Source organism: Zonotrichia leucophrys, chromosome 10 (assembly GCF_028769735.1).
Source record: "Zonotrichia leucophrys gambelii isolate GWCS_2022_RI chromosome 10, RI_Zleu_2.0, whole genome shotgun sequence".
Lineage (NCBI taxonomy): Eukaryota > Metazoa > Chordata > Aves > Passeriformes > Passerellidae > Zonotrichia > Zonotrichia leucophrys.
Genome location: NC_088180.1, coordinates 19,108,974 through 19,124,308, shown reverse-complemented (window position 1 = coordinate 19,124,308; position 15,335 = coordinate 19,108,974). Strand labels below are relative to the sequence as shown.

Below are 15,335 nucleotides of genomic sequence, written 5' to 3'. Positions count from 1 at the left end.
CACGCAGGGAAAATGCAGAATGTCCCCCAATCCCAATTCCAACCTGCTCTGGTTTTTTAACTACCTGCAATATTATTAATACTCCACATTTTCGAGCCTTACTGTTGCATTTCATTCTACCAAAAAAAAAATCCTTTCTCGTTTAATTACTTAGCAATCAAAAGCAAACTGGATCCACTACTCACCATCCATGAACTCTGTGCACAATGAAATCCTGTTTTCTACAAAAAAAGCACCATAAAATCCTATGATATACGAGGAGTCACACTGGGAAAAGAGAGAAAGAAGCCACGAGGCTGTTTTAGAATCTGCTGTAAGAAAACTGAAGTGCAAATAATTCCAATGGTAAAATTGGAATTATTACACGTACCTTGTAAAGAATTTCTAACTCTGACATGATCTGCTTCTGGAGCTCCAGTGTTATATCCAAGGGTATGACCTGAAAGACAGAAATACACAGAATTCATGTAAAAGGGAGGGGAATTATTCACAATAAAAATCCTGAAGTTCTGTGGAATAATGATCATTGAGGGACAAAAAAAAGGAGAGGAATAGGTGGAAAGAATATTTTAACAGGAAGGGAATTTTGTCACCATCCCAAGTGCCCAGCAGGACCAAAGCAGCCAAAGGGGGCTGCAATTCTAAATTCCCAGGATTTTTCGGGGCAGAACCTCTGAACAAGGCACAGAAAGTCGAACTGAACACAGAATTTCTTGCCACAGTTCTCTGAAGACTTGAAACCTCAATTATTAAGCTCTGCTTTACAAACCAAACCGGACTGAGTGCTCGGAGCCAGGCCCAGCGTGCCCCCAGCCAACCCCTCACTATTCAATACTTTAAAGGGAAGCAGAACCCAGTCAGTTTTCAGGAGCAGCAGGATAAACATTCCAGGAATAACGCTGACAGAACAGAACACAACACGGGGAGCCCATTTCCAACCCAGCACCAAAATCTGTCTCCAGGAAAAACCAATAACCTGCCTCTCCCCGAGCTGCTCCGGGGTTATTTATAAAAGCTGCCACTAAACTAAATTGTAAGTGGAGTACAGGGCTGCCAAGAAACATTTAACACGCTTGTCCAGATCAATAATCATTTGCCAACAATATCCACTTACATTTTTTCCGGCGTGGAAACCTCAGAAATTCATCTGCTGGGATCCCACCAGGGGTGTTCTCTGAATTTCACCAAATTCCATCTTGTCAGGGGTGTCAAATCTAAACTTTATCCCACTCCCTTCAAATCCCAGCGAGGAATTTCTCTGACCCCAGGAGCAAAGACATCCCTGGCATCCCAAAGCCTAAATGAGGAAAGGTCTGGGGCTCATTTGCATCAACCCTAATTACAAACAACCCAATAACGAGGATAACTTGGGAAAGCAGAGTTTGCCCATTTCCAGGTGGTCAGGACACAGACAGAGCAATTACAAGATTATTTCACCCCAAAATGAATTAGGGGAGATCAGCCTCCCTTCCTCTGCAGAATTATTTTATATTTCCTTCCAGCTGGAAATGTGTGGCCTGTGTGACCCCGCCTCATGTCAAGGCTGGAGGAAATTTCTTTATTACATTACAAAAAGAGGAAAAAAATATTTATATCTCACCTTAACCTGCATTTATCATCTCCTTTTGTATGAAATTTCCAAGCCTGTTTTGTACAGGTAAAAAATTTCCAGGGATTCATGAAGTGGCAGTTTCCAGCATGGGCTGGAACTGCGTTACAGCAAAAACAAAAAACCAAACCAAAACAAAAAAATAAAATTAAAAAAAAAAACCAAAACAACTGAAAAAATCTCCTCAGAGGCATTGCTGCTGTGGATGAAGCTGGGAATGAAGATTTGGATGCAAATCCCTGCAATGGTTTGGGTGGGAAAGGCCCTTAAAGGGATCTCATTCCACCTTCCCCACCTGGCCTTGGACACTCCAGGATGGGGAATCCAAAATCTCCCAGGGAACATCCAATAACTGAATATTTTTTGTGCTTTTTTCCCCTAAACCAAGAACTTTGCAGCTCCAATCATTATTCCCCTGGGATCCCCTGAGCACACCTGGGTGAGATGGTTGAGCTTGGGATGGATGCTGGACCAGAACTTTTCAAAAATTAATTTAAATGACCTGCAAATCCTCTGGGAAGTCCTCTGATTTTCCTAATGATGTTTTTGCCCAAATTTCAGTGATTTTGGAGCCCATAGGCCCAGGAAAAAGGAGAACTTTGGAGTTGAGCTGGGGATGAATGAGTGGGGCTCCAAAGCCTTCTTGGACCACAAGAACTTTTTAAAAATTAATTTAAATGACCTGCAAATCCTCCGGGAAGTCCTCTGATCTTCCTAATGACGTTTTTGCCCAAATTTCAGTGATTTTGGAGCCCTCAGGTGCAGGGAAAAGGGAGAACTTTGGAGTAGAGCTGGGGACAGATGCTGGACCAGAAGAACTTTTTAAAAATTAATTTAAACAACATGTAAGTCCTCTGGGAAGTCCTCTGATTTTCCCAACGACGTTTTTGCCCAAATTTCAGTGATTTTGGAGTCCTCAGGCCCAGGGAAAAGGGTGAATTTTGGAGTTGAGTTGGAGATGAATGAGTGGGGCTCTAAAGCCGCCTTGGACCAGAAGGACTTTTTAAAAATTAATTTAAACAACATGCAAACTCTCTGGGAAGTCCTCTGATTTTCCTAATGACATTTTTGCCCAAATTTCAGTGATTTTGGAGCCCTCAGGCCCAGGAAAAAGGAGAACTTTGGAGTAGAGCTGGGGACGGATGCTGGACCAGAACTTTTTAAAAATTAATTTAAATGACCTGCAAATCCTCTGGGAAGTCCTCTGATCTTCCTAATGACATTTTTGCCCAAAATTCAGTGATTTTGGAGCCCTCAGGCCCAGGAAAAAGGAGAACTTTGGAGTTGAGCTGGGGATGAATGAGTGGGGCTCCAAAGCCTTCTTGGACCACAAGAACTTTTTAAAAATTAATTTAAATGACCTGCAAATCCTCCCGGAAGTCCTCTGATTTTCCTAATGACATTTTTTGCCCAAATTTCAGTGATTTTGGAGCCCTCAGGTGCAGGGAAAATGGAGAACTTTGGAGTTGAGCTGGGGATGAGTGAATGGGGCTCCAAAGCCTTCTTGGACCACAAGAACTTTTTAAAAATTAATTTAAACAACATGCAAACCCTCTGGGAAGTCCTCTGATCTTCCTGACCAAGCTGCACCTTCCTAACGAATTTTTTGCCCAAAATTCAGCGATTTTGGAGCCCTCAGGCTCAGGGAAAAGGGAGAACTTTGGAGTAGAGCTGGGGACGGATGCTGGACCAGAAGAACTTTTTAAAAATTAATTTAAACAACATGCAAACTCTCTGGGAAAGTCTCTGATCTTCCTGACCAAGCTGCACCTTCCTAATGAATTTTTTGCCCAAAAAATTCAAATTTTGGAGCCCCACTCGTGGCCGGGGTGAATTTTGCAGAGAGGAATCCACCTGAGGCTGAGCTGTCAGGTGAGCCCCAGCAGCTGAGTGACTGAATTATAATTTACTCCCTGCTCAATTTGAATTAGGGAGAGGCCGTTCAGATATCCAGAATAAACAACAGCAATTCATCACGGGCTGTCACCGCTGCCTCCCTCCATTTGCTGCCTCCTCTAAAGGGAGGCAGAGCAAAAATCACAGGTCAGGCTGGGAGATTCTGCTTTAATTTAATTAAAACATCCTCGTCTCTTACAGCTCAGAGGAAATTCGGGGTGTTGTGGGCAGGATAATAAATAATAAAGGTAATAATGATAATCAAATGCTGCGCTGGAATTGCAGCTAAAACAGTGCAGGCTTGCTGGGATTTTCCCCTTTAAACAGGAAAAAGTGACTTGGAAAAAGAGATTAAGTCCCGTGGAACTTAAAATTATGCAAAATATGGAATTTGGTGCATCGCTGAGGGATTGTGTTATGGATTATTAGCACTGCGTTGATTATGTACCAGCTGGAAGTGTTTTAGTCAACAGGTTTGTGGTTATCTTGTGCAGTTAAATCTGGATTTTATCATTAAAAAGCCCCACAAAATTGCATTTTTTTGGCTTATTTTTCTGCATATGAACTAATCATAATTAATATAATTCTTAATTAATATAATATATAATTAATGATTTCATTCATAATATAATTAATAATTTCATTTACAAGCATAATTTAATTCACAAATTGCATCCAAGGTCTGCCCCACTGTTGCTATTATTTTACCCCAGTTTTAAGTGAATTTCAGAGAAAATTGGGATTTTTCCTGACCACAGAATTCTACAAATTCCAGATTTAATCAAGGAACCCAACTGCCCTTGGAAAGATCCATGGAGGTACCAAAATGTGGGATTTTCAGGGAATTCCCTGTGGGAAAATCCTGAATTTTGGGAATCTGAGTTCACTGGGAATGACTAACTTTACAGTAAATAAATAAATTTCCTGTAAATAAATTAACTAATGCAATAAATCAAATTGAGAGCCAAAAATCAGAGGGAAGGGAAGGAAAGCAAGGGAAAAGCTGGGAAAAAATGAAATGTCTGGAATTTCTTACCTTCACTGCCAGGATTTTTCCACTACGGACATGGTAAGCCCTGGGTGAGGAAAAAAATTCAATAATTTGAGATTATATAAAATTGCCTCTGTGAGGATGTGCCATATAAATACACTCATTTCACAGAAAAATGAATTTTACCTCATGGATTTTCTGTAAATTCAATTTTATCCAGCATTACTAAAGGAAAACCAAGGAAAACAAGGGATCAAAAATAAATTTACAAGGGAACCATTCATAGGGGTTTGTATCTTGATTTTTGATATAAAATACACACACCTTGCAGGTTTTGATACAGCAGAAAAATAAATTATAAATGGGAATTTAACAGAATCATTTAGCTTGGAAAAGACTTCCAAAATTAGGTCCAACTTTAAATCTTTGAGTCCAACCTCGAATTTATCCATTTCCCATTTTCCTTCAATGGAATTAATTGAGATTATCACCATTATTCAGAATTTTCATGGAAAATCAGGATTATCTCAGTCCCATGGGTATTTTCACAGACAAGCAGCTTCACCAAATAAATTGAATTAAATCAGATTATGGCAAATCCTATATGAGAGCTTAAGGACCCACAGAAAATCTCAGCAAAATTCAATTTCTGCATTTATTTGATGATCAGAGAGTGCATATAAAGATGGAAAGAATTATTGATGTTCCCATGTACCCAAAATAATTTCCCAGAGTATTCCAACAGCAGTTTGTCTTAATTTCTGAGGAGCAACACCCAAAATTGGCCATTTAACAATGACTTCAATATTTCTAACCATGAAAACGTGAGAAAATAAAGGAAGTTAAAAATAAAAACACCTCAAAATCCAATGTAATTTTGCATAAAAACAAAACCATTAAAGGCTTTCCCCTTCACTGGTTTTACTGCCTCCCTCTGATTTATGGCAGCATTGGCAGAGACGTGGCACTAACTTTAAAGAATTCCAATATTTCACCTCTCTGTACCTCCAGCAATTATTGCTGGAGAAGAAAAGCTTTAATAATTGGGTTTTTTTTGTGTGTAAAATCACCCTCAGACAGGGCAAAAATGTCATTTAATCTTATTTATAACCCTGAGCGCTCCCCTGATTTCTGGTAGTGGCTTGGAAATTCCTAAAAACTTCACCTCAACTTGATAACTCCTGGATGAACATTCATGCAATTAATTGGCACCAGATTTAAGAGGGGAAAAAACAGTTTAGCAAGGCAGAGGGACAAAAATCAGTGTAGAAAATGAGATTATCTATGGGAACTTTGATAGAGCTGAATCCATGAATCCACAAGCTTTGGAGATGAACCAATATTGGGAAAACATCCTGGATTTAGGATCATTTCCCAGATTTCAGGGGAGGAAAAAAGGGATTTAGCAAGGCAGAGAGGAAAAAAAATTAGCACAAAAATGAGATTTTCCATGGGAAAAAAAGAGATTTTCCATGGGAACTTTGACAGGACAGGAGCTGAATCCATGAATGCACAAGCTCTGGGGATGAACCAATATTGGGAAAACATCCTGGATTTAGGATCATTTCCCAGATTTCAGGGGAGGAAAAAAGGGATTTAGCAAGGTAGAGGGGGGAAAAAAATCAGCGTAAAAAATGAGATTTTCTATGGGAACTTTGATAGAGCTGAACCCATGAATCCACAAGCTTTGGGGACGAACCAATATTGGGAAAACATCCTGGATTTAGGATCATTTCCCAGATTTCAGGGGAGGAAAAAAGGGAAAAATCAGCGTAAAAAATGAGATTTTCCTTGGGAACTTTGACAGGAGAGGAGCTGAATCCATGAATCCAGCAGTGGGGAAGCACCCTGGCTTTGGGATGAGCAGGAACAGGGATGGAGGGGTTGGGAAGGGATGCTCCACATCTGCTGGGTTAATTGGGAGCCTAACGAGCTGCTGAGGAAAGCTGATCCATTTTCCTCCTAGTTCCTGGTAATGGCTTGGAAATTCCTAAAAACTTCACCTCAACTTGATAACTCCTGGATGAACATTCATGCAATTAATTGGCACCAGATTTAAGAGGGGAAAAAACAGTTCAGCAAGGCAGAGGGGCAAAAATCAGTGTAGAAAATAAGATTATTCATGGGAACTTGAATAGAACAGGAGCTGAATCCATAAAATCCATGAATGCACAAGCTCTGGGGATGAACCAATATTGGGAAAACATCCTGGATTTAGGATCATTTCCCAGATTTCAAGGGAGGAAAAACTGGATTTAGCAAGGCAGGGGGGGAAAAAATCAGTGTAAAAAATGAGATTATCTATGGGAACTTTGATAGAGCTGAACCCATGAATCCAGCAGTGGGGAAGCACCCTGGGTTTGGGACGAGCAGGAACAGGGATGGAGGGGTTGGGAAGGGATGCTCCACATCTGCTGGGTTAATTGGGAGCCTAACGAGCTGCTGAGGAAAGCTGATCCATTTTCCACGGGAGAGATCTCCAGTTTGGGAGCGGGCGGGAAGGGAGGAGCTGATGATTTAATGATGATGCACGCCCGTTCATCCGTGGCAGGCCGGGCTCGGGTTCCAGCAGAGGGCAGCTACCTGGTGTGGTTTACAGGGCACTGCCAGCCCCACCTGAACATTTAATTATGGCTGGGGATTGATCACAAAGAGCAGCAGGGCTGGGCTGGGCCGGGCCAGGAGGGCAGGAATCTGTTTACTCCAGGCTGATCCAGCATCTCAGCTGTCCCGGCCTTCCCCTGCACAATAACTGTAAAGTGATTAATGGAGCCGGCGTGGGAGCTTTGGTTACACCAAAAGACAACCCGACACCTCTGTGGTGCTTTAATTAACAGCCAACGCTTCAGATTAGGCTGGAGCTGCTGCAGTAATTACCCCTTCCGAGGAAAAAGGGATTTTCTGGGATGTTCTGTGAGAATGGAAGGTGGAATTGACCATTTTGGTTGAAGGTAGCTGGGCAAAATCCTGAATTTAACACCTTTATGCAGGTTCTGAGGGATGAACCACAAAAATCCTGCAGGACAATGAGCACAGCATGACAAAAATCAGACTTTAAACCAGACTTTTAGTCAATTCCTGGATGGCTATGAGGGGGTGGCCATGAGGGGATGGCTGTGAGGGGATGGCCGTGAGGGGATGGCCGTGAGGGGATGGCCGTGAGGGGACGGCCGTGAGGGGACGGCCGTGAGGGGACGGCCATGAGGGGATAGGCCATGAGGGGATAGGCCATGAGGGGATGGCCATGAGGGGATGGCCGTGAGGGGATGGCCGTGAGGGGACGGCCGTGAGGGGACGGCCGTGAGGGGATTAAACCAGAATTCCCACTCAAAGCCTCATCTCCCAGGTTCTGGTGCCACCTCCAGAAGCGCAGCAGCCAAACCCATCACTGTGGAACCAGGCAGAGAAAAGCAGCAAAACCCCAAAGGTTCCTTCAGCAATTGGGAACCTTTCAGGGAATGCACTCAAAATCCTCCAGGATGGCAGGAAAATCCCTAAAAACCAGCTAAAACCAGCTGTTCCACTCCTGAAAACCCCAAAACCAGCGGTGGGTTTGAGCAGGGAGGAGGGGATGCTCAGCACCAAGCTGGGTTTTGGGGGATCTCCATCTCCAAGCTCAGAATCCTGGAATAGTTTGGGTGGGAAGGGACCTTCAATCCCATCCCATTCCACCTTTTCCATGGGCAGGGACAATTCCTACATTGCAGGGAGCTCCCCCAGGACACAGAGCCTGCCTTGGGAACCTTTCAGGGAATGCACTCAAAATCCTCCAGAATGGCAGGAAAATTCCTAAAAACCAGCTAAAACCAGCTAAACCCAGCTGTTCCACTCCTGAAAACCCCAAAACCAGCGGTGGGTTTGAGCAGGGGATGCTCAGCACCAAGCTGGGTTTGGGGGGATCTCCATCTCCAGGCCCAGAACCCTGGAATAGTTTGGGTGGGAAGGGACCTTCAATCCCATCCCATTCCACCCTTTTCCATGGGCAGGGACAATTCCCACATTGCAGGGAGCATCTCCTGGTAGGGAGCTCTCCCAGGACACAGAGCCTGCCTTGGGAACCTTTCAGGGAATGCACTCTAAATCTTCCAGGATGGCAGGAAAATTCCTAAAAACCAGCTAAAACCAGCTATTCCTGAAAACCCCAAAACCAGCAGTGGGTTTGAGCAGGGAGGAGGAGCAGGGGATGCTCAGCACCAAGCTGGGTTTTGGGGGATCTCCATCTCCAAGCTCAGAATCCTGGAATAGTTTGGGTGGGAAGGGACCTTCAATCCCATCCCATTCCACCCTTTTCCATGGGCAGGGACAATTCCCACATTGCAGGGAGCTCTCCCAGGACACAGAGCCTGCCTTGGGAACCTTTCAGGGAATGCACTCAAAATCCTCCAGGATGGCAGGAAAATTCCTAAAAACCAGCTAAAACCAGCTGTTCCACTCCTGAAAACCCCAAAACCAGCGGTGGGTTTGAGCAGGGGATGCTCAGCACCAAGCTGGGTTTTGGGGGATCTCCATCTCCAAGCCCAGAATCCTGGAATAGTTTGGGTGGGAAGGGACCTTCAATCCCATCCCATTCCACCCTTTTCCATGGGCAGGGACAATTCCCACATTGCAGGGAGCATCTCCTGGTAGGGAGCTCTCCCAGGACACAGAGCCTGCCTTGGGAACCTTTCAGGGAATGCACTCAAAATCCTCCAGGATGGCAGGAAAATTCCTAAAAACCAGCTAAAACCAGCTGTTCCACTCCTGAAAACCCCAAAACCAGCGGTGGGTTTGAGCAGGGATGCTCAGCATCAAGCTGGGTTTTGGGGATCTCCATCTCCAAGCCCAGAACCCTGGAATAGTTTGGGTGGGAAGGGACCTTCAATCCCATCCCATTCCACCCTTTTCCATGGGCAGGGACAATTCCCACATTTCAGGGAGCTCTCCAGGACACAGAGCCTGCCCTGCCCAAGGCAAGGACAGACACCCCAACACTGCCTGCCTGCAAAATCCCCACTGGGGAACAGCAATTTCCATCCCTCCCTCCACATTCCCACCACAACTCACCATCCCAGCAGCTCCCAGGCACAGCTCTGTCAAATATTTCATCACCTTTAGCTATAAAAACCCCATCCCCAGAGATCTGAAGGGCCCCACACAAGCCAAGTCCTTCAGCAGGACTTTGTCTCCTCCACTCTCATCCCTCAGGGGTGCTGTGGCCAAAATCTGGGTTATTTTGGGCAATAAATGAGAGAGGTGGTGTGGGAGCCCTGCAGCTGAGCCAAACTGGTGATGGACTGCAGAGAGCATCCCTGGCGTCCCAGAAAATCAAAATCAATACCAGGGAAAACCAGAATGGGGCTCTGGGGCATCTGCCAGCTCCTCAGCATCTCCCCCCAAGCCCAGACAGGAATTGTGGCTGCACAGCAAAGCAAATTAACAACTGGGAGCATCAGAAGCAGCTGGTTCGTGTTTTAAGGGAAAAAAAATGGAATTTTTGAAATGAAATCCACATCACCTGATTTGTTCTTCCTGAGGTACAGAAAAGCAAGGAGGAATGTCAGTGCCCCGGGCTCCTCGTGGAATAAACCACTGCTAATATTTAATGCTAAAAACTCTGTACACTGAATATGATGAATTTCTACTCAACATAGAAGAAAAACAAACTTGAGAGAAAATGCAGCAGATTCTTAATCAAGAGCTAATAAATTCCTAATAAATAGCTTAGATGGCAAACAAAATACTTCTCTCTCTTCCAATTTGCTCAAACCAACAATTTTCTCCCTTCCCTGCGAGGAATTTTCCCTAAAGCCCAGAGGGGGCTGCAGGATGCTGTGTTTGTGGGATAATTCCTTCCAGGGCAAGCAAAGACCCAACTACAGGCTGCAACCTGCAGGCAACTCAAGGCAAACACCAACTCTCAATTTTTCCCTAATTTTTTAATTGCAAACCCCTTGCTCACACAACAATGGTCACACCACAAGCAGGGGCTCAGTTTGCAAAGACCCCTGAGCTTTTTCCAGCAGCTTTTCCCATCAAACACAGCAACTTCTCACTAGAAACTGAGTTTAGTCTTATGTTAAATCTCAAAATAAATGTAACCTCTACCTAGAAGCCAAAATTCATTACATTTATTTTGTAAATAAATACATAAATAAGTAAATAATAAGTAAATAAATAAGTAATTAATAAGTAAATAAATAAGTAAATAAGTAAACAAATAAGTAAATAAATAAGTAAACAAATAAGTAAACAAATAAGTAAATTAAGTAAATAAATAAGTAAATAAATAAGCAAATAAGTAAATAAATAAGTAAATAAATAAGTAAATAAATAAGTAAATAAGTAAACAAATAAGTAAATAAATAAGCAAACAAGTAAATAAATAAGTAAATAAATAAGTAAATAAATAAGCAAATAAATAAGTAAATAAATAAGTAAATTAAGTAAATAAATAAGTAAATAAATAAGCAAATAAGTAAATAAATAAGTAAATAAATAAGTAAACAAATAAGTAAACAAATAAGTAAACAAATAAGTAAATAAGTAAATAAATAAGTAAATAAATAAGCAAATAAATAAGCAAATAAGTAAATAAATAAGTAAATAAATAAGTAAATAAATAAGTAAATTAAGTAAATAAATAAGTAAATAAATAAGCAAATAAGTAAATAAATAAGTAAATAAATAAGCAAATAAATAAGTAAATTAAGTAAATAAATAAGTAAATAAATAAGCAAATAAGTAAATAAATAAGTAAATAAATAAGTAAATAAATAAGTAAATAAATAAGTAAATAAATAAGTAAATAAATAAGTAAATAAATAAGTAAAAAATAATAATAAATAAATAAATAAGTACATTTATTTCCGTAAGGACGGAACTGCAGGAGCCAGGAGCAGCACAGGATCTGCCTCCTCCGGCCACCAGGATAAATCCCTTTATTCTCCCCCCACAATAACCAGGGAAACAATTTCTAATCAATGAGATATTCCTTGGCAAGCCGGAAGGATTCAAGGGAAAGCCATGACCTGTCTGCTATGCCAATGAGTCAGTCAGAAATATCACCAGCATCAGCAAGGTGACACAGTGATGGAGCGCCAGTGCTGTGGTGTGTTCTTAAGTTTGTTAGTTTGCTCCCCCCATTTTCTGTATTACTTCCTGCTGCTACCCTGTCAGTTAGGTTGCTATGAAAATGAAACTGCTCCTCCCCTGGTTTCTCTTATAAAGTGAAAGTTGTTTCCTCCTTGGGCTCAGTCAATCACTCCTTTTCTCCTCCCAGGTTTCGAGAATTTTCTTTTCTCTGGGAGTTATGGTTGGCTGTAGCCCCGGAGCCCCTCCTATGATTTATAACAGTTGGTTACTTTAGTATATCAGTTATGTTTCGTACCTCCAAATATGTATTTCTATTGGATAGCCGGGTTTCCCTGCCTTCTTCCCCCCTTTTCCCTTAAAACCCTCTCCTGCCCCTTGTTCGGGGCCATTTGCTGGGTGTTTCCCCTCCTTGTTGGTTCTTCTGTAATAAACCGACAGTTTACCCCCAGCAAGTGGTCGCCTCCTAATTCGTCTCTCACCGCGCTGCTCCGAGCTATCCCCCAGCTCAGCCCGAGGCCAAGACGCCGAGGGGGGCTGGTTTTGGATGTGCAGGGGCCCTGGCCTTCGCCCCTCACCAGACAGCCGGATTCCAGGGCCGTGTAGGCCCACGCGCACGCCAGGCAGGCGGCAGCGATGGGGCTGCGGAGCCAGGGCTGCTCCAGCCCCACCTCAGGCTGCTGCCACGAGGGACGGAGGGACAGCAGCACCCAGGGAACGGCTTCCCACTGCCACAGGGGAAATTCCTGTCCAGAATTCCTGTCCAGAAATCCTCCCCAGCATGGAGATCCCTGCCTCTCCCAGTGCTGCAGCTCTGCAGCTCCTCCTTTGCTGCCACCTGAACGTCCAGGCCACACAGCAAATCCACAAGTGAATATTTTGGTTCCTCTCTCTGCCTTGTTTCCTTCACACCTTGGGATGAAATCATCATCAAGGCATCGTTTCCCTCCCAAGGCTGGGAAATCCTGTCCCTTTCCCCAGGGTTTCCTCTCAGCACTGAGGGCTGCAGAGGAAGATCTCCACACCCCAAAGCGCTCTGGAAACCCTCTGCCATGGCCCCAAACAGAAATAAAAGCTTGAAGCTTCTCATTTGAGCTCAGAAATGGCCAGGAAAAGCTGCAGCAAGCAGCACCTCCAGACGTGAGGGCACAGGAGGAGCCAGACTGGGCATTGATGAGAAACAACCAGGAGCACAAAGCTGTGCCAGAGCCAGGCAAAAGGAACCCAGCCCCAGCTGCAAGCCCCACACAGCAAACCACCCAACATCTGCTCATTTTTTCCTTTTTCCCCCTTTTTTTTGGCCTGGTGCTGCCCCTGCCTGTGGCAGGGCAGTGACAGCAGTGTCACGTACTCCACGGCCATCCAAAGAAAGAAATTCAAATTGCTCCTAGGAAATAAGCACTTTGCCAGTTGCTGCCTCCTGCAATAGCAAACACATTAGCCTGACTGTGGCTGTTAAATCAGGGAAGCCAAAGTGCACAGCAGTTGGAGAAAGGAGCTTTTATGGGGCTGTGCTGGTTCACAGCACAAGCTCCCCTCCTCTGAAACGCCGCCGCAGATGCTCCAGCGCTGATTGCAAAATGATTTGCTGGGGAAGTGGCAAACAAACAGCAAACAGTGGTGCCTGAATGCTCACACTTGGGGAAAAGGGCACAGCGGGCAGCAGAGGCTGCAGGAAGGAGCAGCAAAGTCCCACTTAACCCAGCTCAGTGCTGGAATGACAGGGAGTGAGGATCCCTCCGTGCTGTGACCTGCTCCTCATCCCACCCATGGCCACTCAGGGACTCCTCCCTCCCTCCCTCCTCAGCCAAACACACACTCAGGGCAGCTCCAGGAATGGCATCTGTGGGGCAGAACACATTCCTGAGAGAGAGAGACACCTGCAATGAGACTGAGCTCCAGCAGAGCCAGGTGCCACCAGCACCCACGTTGGGTCACCCACACAGTGCCACCACATCACCCAGGGTACCTCCAGATATGGGAATAAATTCACCTGCTGCATTTAATCTGGATTTAATCTGCACCCAGAGCAGCTGCAGGCACAGGGAGGGATCCACCTGCTGGATTTAATCTGGATTTAATCTGCACCCAGAGCAGCTGCAGGCACAGGGATGGATTCACCTGCTGGATTTAATCTGAATTTAATCTGCACCCAGAGCAGCTGCAGGCACAGGGATGGATCCACCTGCTGGATTTAATCTGCACCCAGAGCAGCTGCAGGCACAGGGATGGATCCACCTGCTGGATTTAATCTGAATTTAATCTGCACCCAGAGCAGCTGCAGGCACAGGGATGGATTCACCTGCTGGATTTAATCTGGATTTAATCTGCACCCAGAGCAGCTGCAGGCACAGGGATGGATTCACCTGCTGGATTTAATCTGGATTTAATCTGCACCCAGAGCAGCTGCAGGCACAGGGATGGATCCACCGGCTGGATTTAATCTGCACCCAGAGCAGCTGCAGGCACAGGGATGGATCCACCTGCTGGATTTAAACTGGATTTAATCTGAATTTAATCTGCACCCAGAGCAGCTGCAGGCACAGGGATGGATCCACCTGCTGGATTTAATCTGAATTTAATCTGCACCCAGAGCAGCTGCAGGCACAGGGAGGGATCCACCGGCTGGATTTCATCTGGTGCAAGGACAAGAGGCAGCAGAGCAGCCCTGAGCTCTGGCTGACGTGGGCTATCCCACGTGGCAGAAAGCCTGGAGTGAACACATCACAACTTTAGGAAAGAAAGATGAAGCCAAAGTGTGAGCCAACACCTGCATCGCCTTCTCTGGTGGGAGGAATTAGGACGCCAACATGAGGGGTGTTCACCTGGAAAAAGGAAGGATCAGGGAAAGCTCAGAGCCCTTCCAACACCTAAAGGAGCTACAGGAGAGCTGGAGAGAGACTGGGACAAGGATGGAGGGACAGGAGCCAGGGAATGGATATTGGGATATTGGGAATCAGGAATTGCTCCCTGGGAGGGTGGCCAGCCCTGGGCTCCCACCCCAGCTCACTCCCAGCACCAACTCCCATTTCCCACTCGCTCCATCCTTCCCAGCTACGGACATCCACCACAAACAAAACAACTTTAATTTAAGAATCATCCAGTTTCTAATTAAACAGCCATAGGCAGCTGGCTGGATACATTTTAATCAGTTTCAATAACGTATTGATTGGATACTGAAGCTTAAAAATTAAAAGTAAAAAGATGACCGGGGAATTGTCCCATCTCAGCCCAACAGTAGAACCCTCTGTAAATAACTCCTCTTTTAACCATCAGCTAAATGAACACTTCAATACTGCACTACAAAGTCTTCTGCAAAATTACTTTAACTAACAAGCAGAAATTTATCAGCTTCAGCCAAAATCAATGCTGAAATCAATTTGAACACTGGTTGTGTCTAAAGGGGCTCATTGGCAATTTAGGGAAATTACACCATGTAAATGCCTGTGCTTTAATTGAACAGTTTCATCAACTAGGCTGTGATTGCTGTCCATTCATTTATTTACTTTCACTGCAGCTCCCATTCTGCAGAGGAATGGCTTTTGTCAGGCTCCAAGGAGGTTCTTTATCTTCATTTTATGCACTTTTGTGCAGAACTGATTTTATGGGGGGGCTGAGAGCCCACCAGGGTCACAGGCAGTGAGTGACCAGCAGGCACTGGTCAGTCTGTCTGCAGTGAGTGACCAGCAGGCACTGGTCAGTCTGCAGTGAGTGACCAGCGGGCACTGGTCAGTCTGTCTGCAGTGAGTGACCAGCAGGCACTGGTCAGTC

The 15,335-nt window shown here is 44.6% G+C and overlaps 1 protein-coding gene across 1 annotated transcript in view; it reads right to left on the bottom strand.

The window, feature by feature from the left end:
* Positions 1-15,335, bottom strand: part of MAP2K5 (mitogen-activated protein kinase kinase 5) — a 138,197-nt gene that overhangs the window by 81,286 nt on the left and 41,576 nt on the right. The window contains exons 9-11 of the mRNA XM_064722149.1: positions 4,542-4,581; positions 371-439; positions 186-267 (exon numbers count right to left, since the gene is read on the bottom strand). Coding sequence (XP_064578219.1) covers positions 186-267; positions 371-439; positions 4,542-4,581 — 191 coding nt within the window. The remainder of the gene's footprint in view (positions 1-185; positions 268-370; positions 440-4,541; positions 4,582-15,335) is intronic.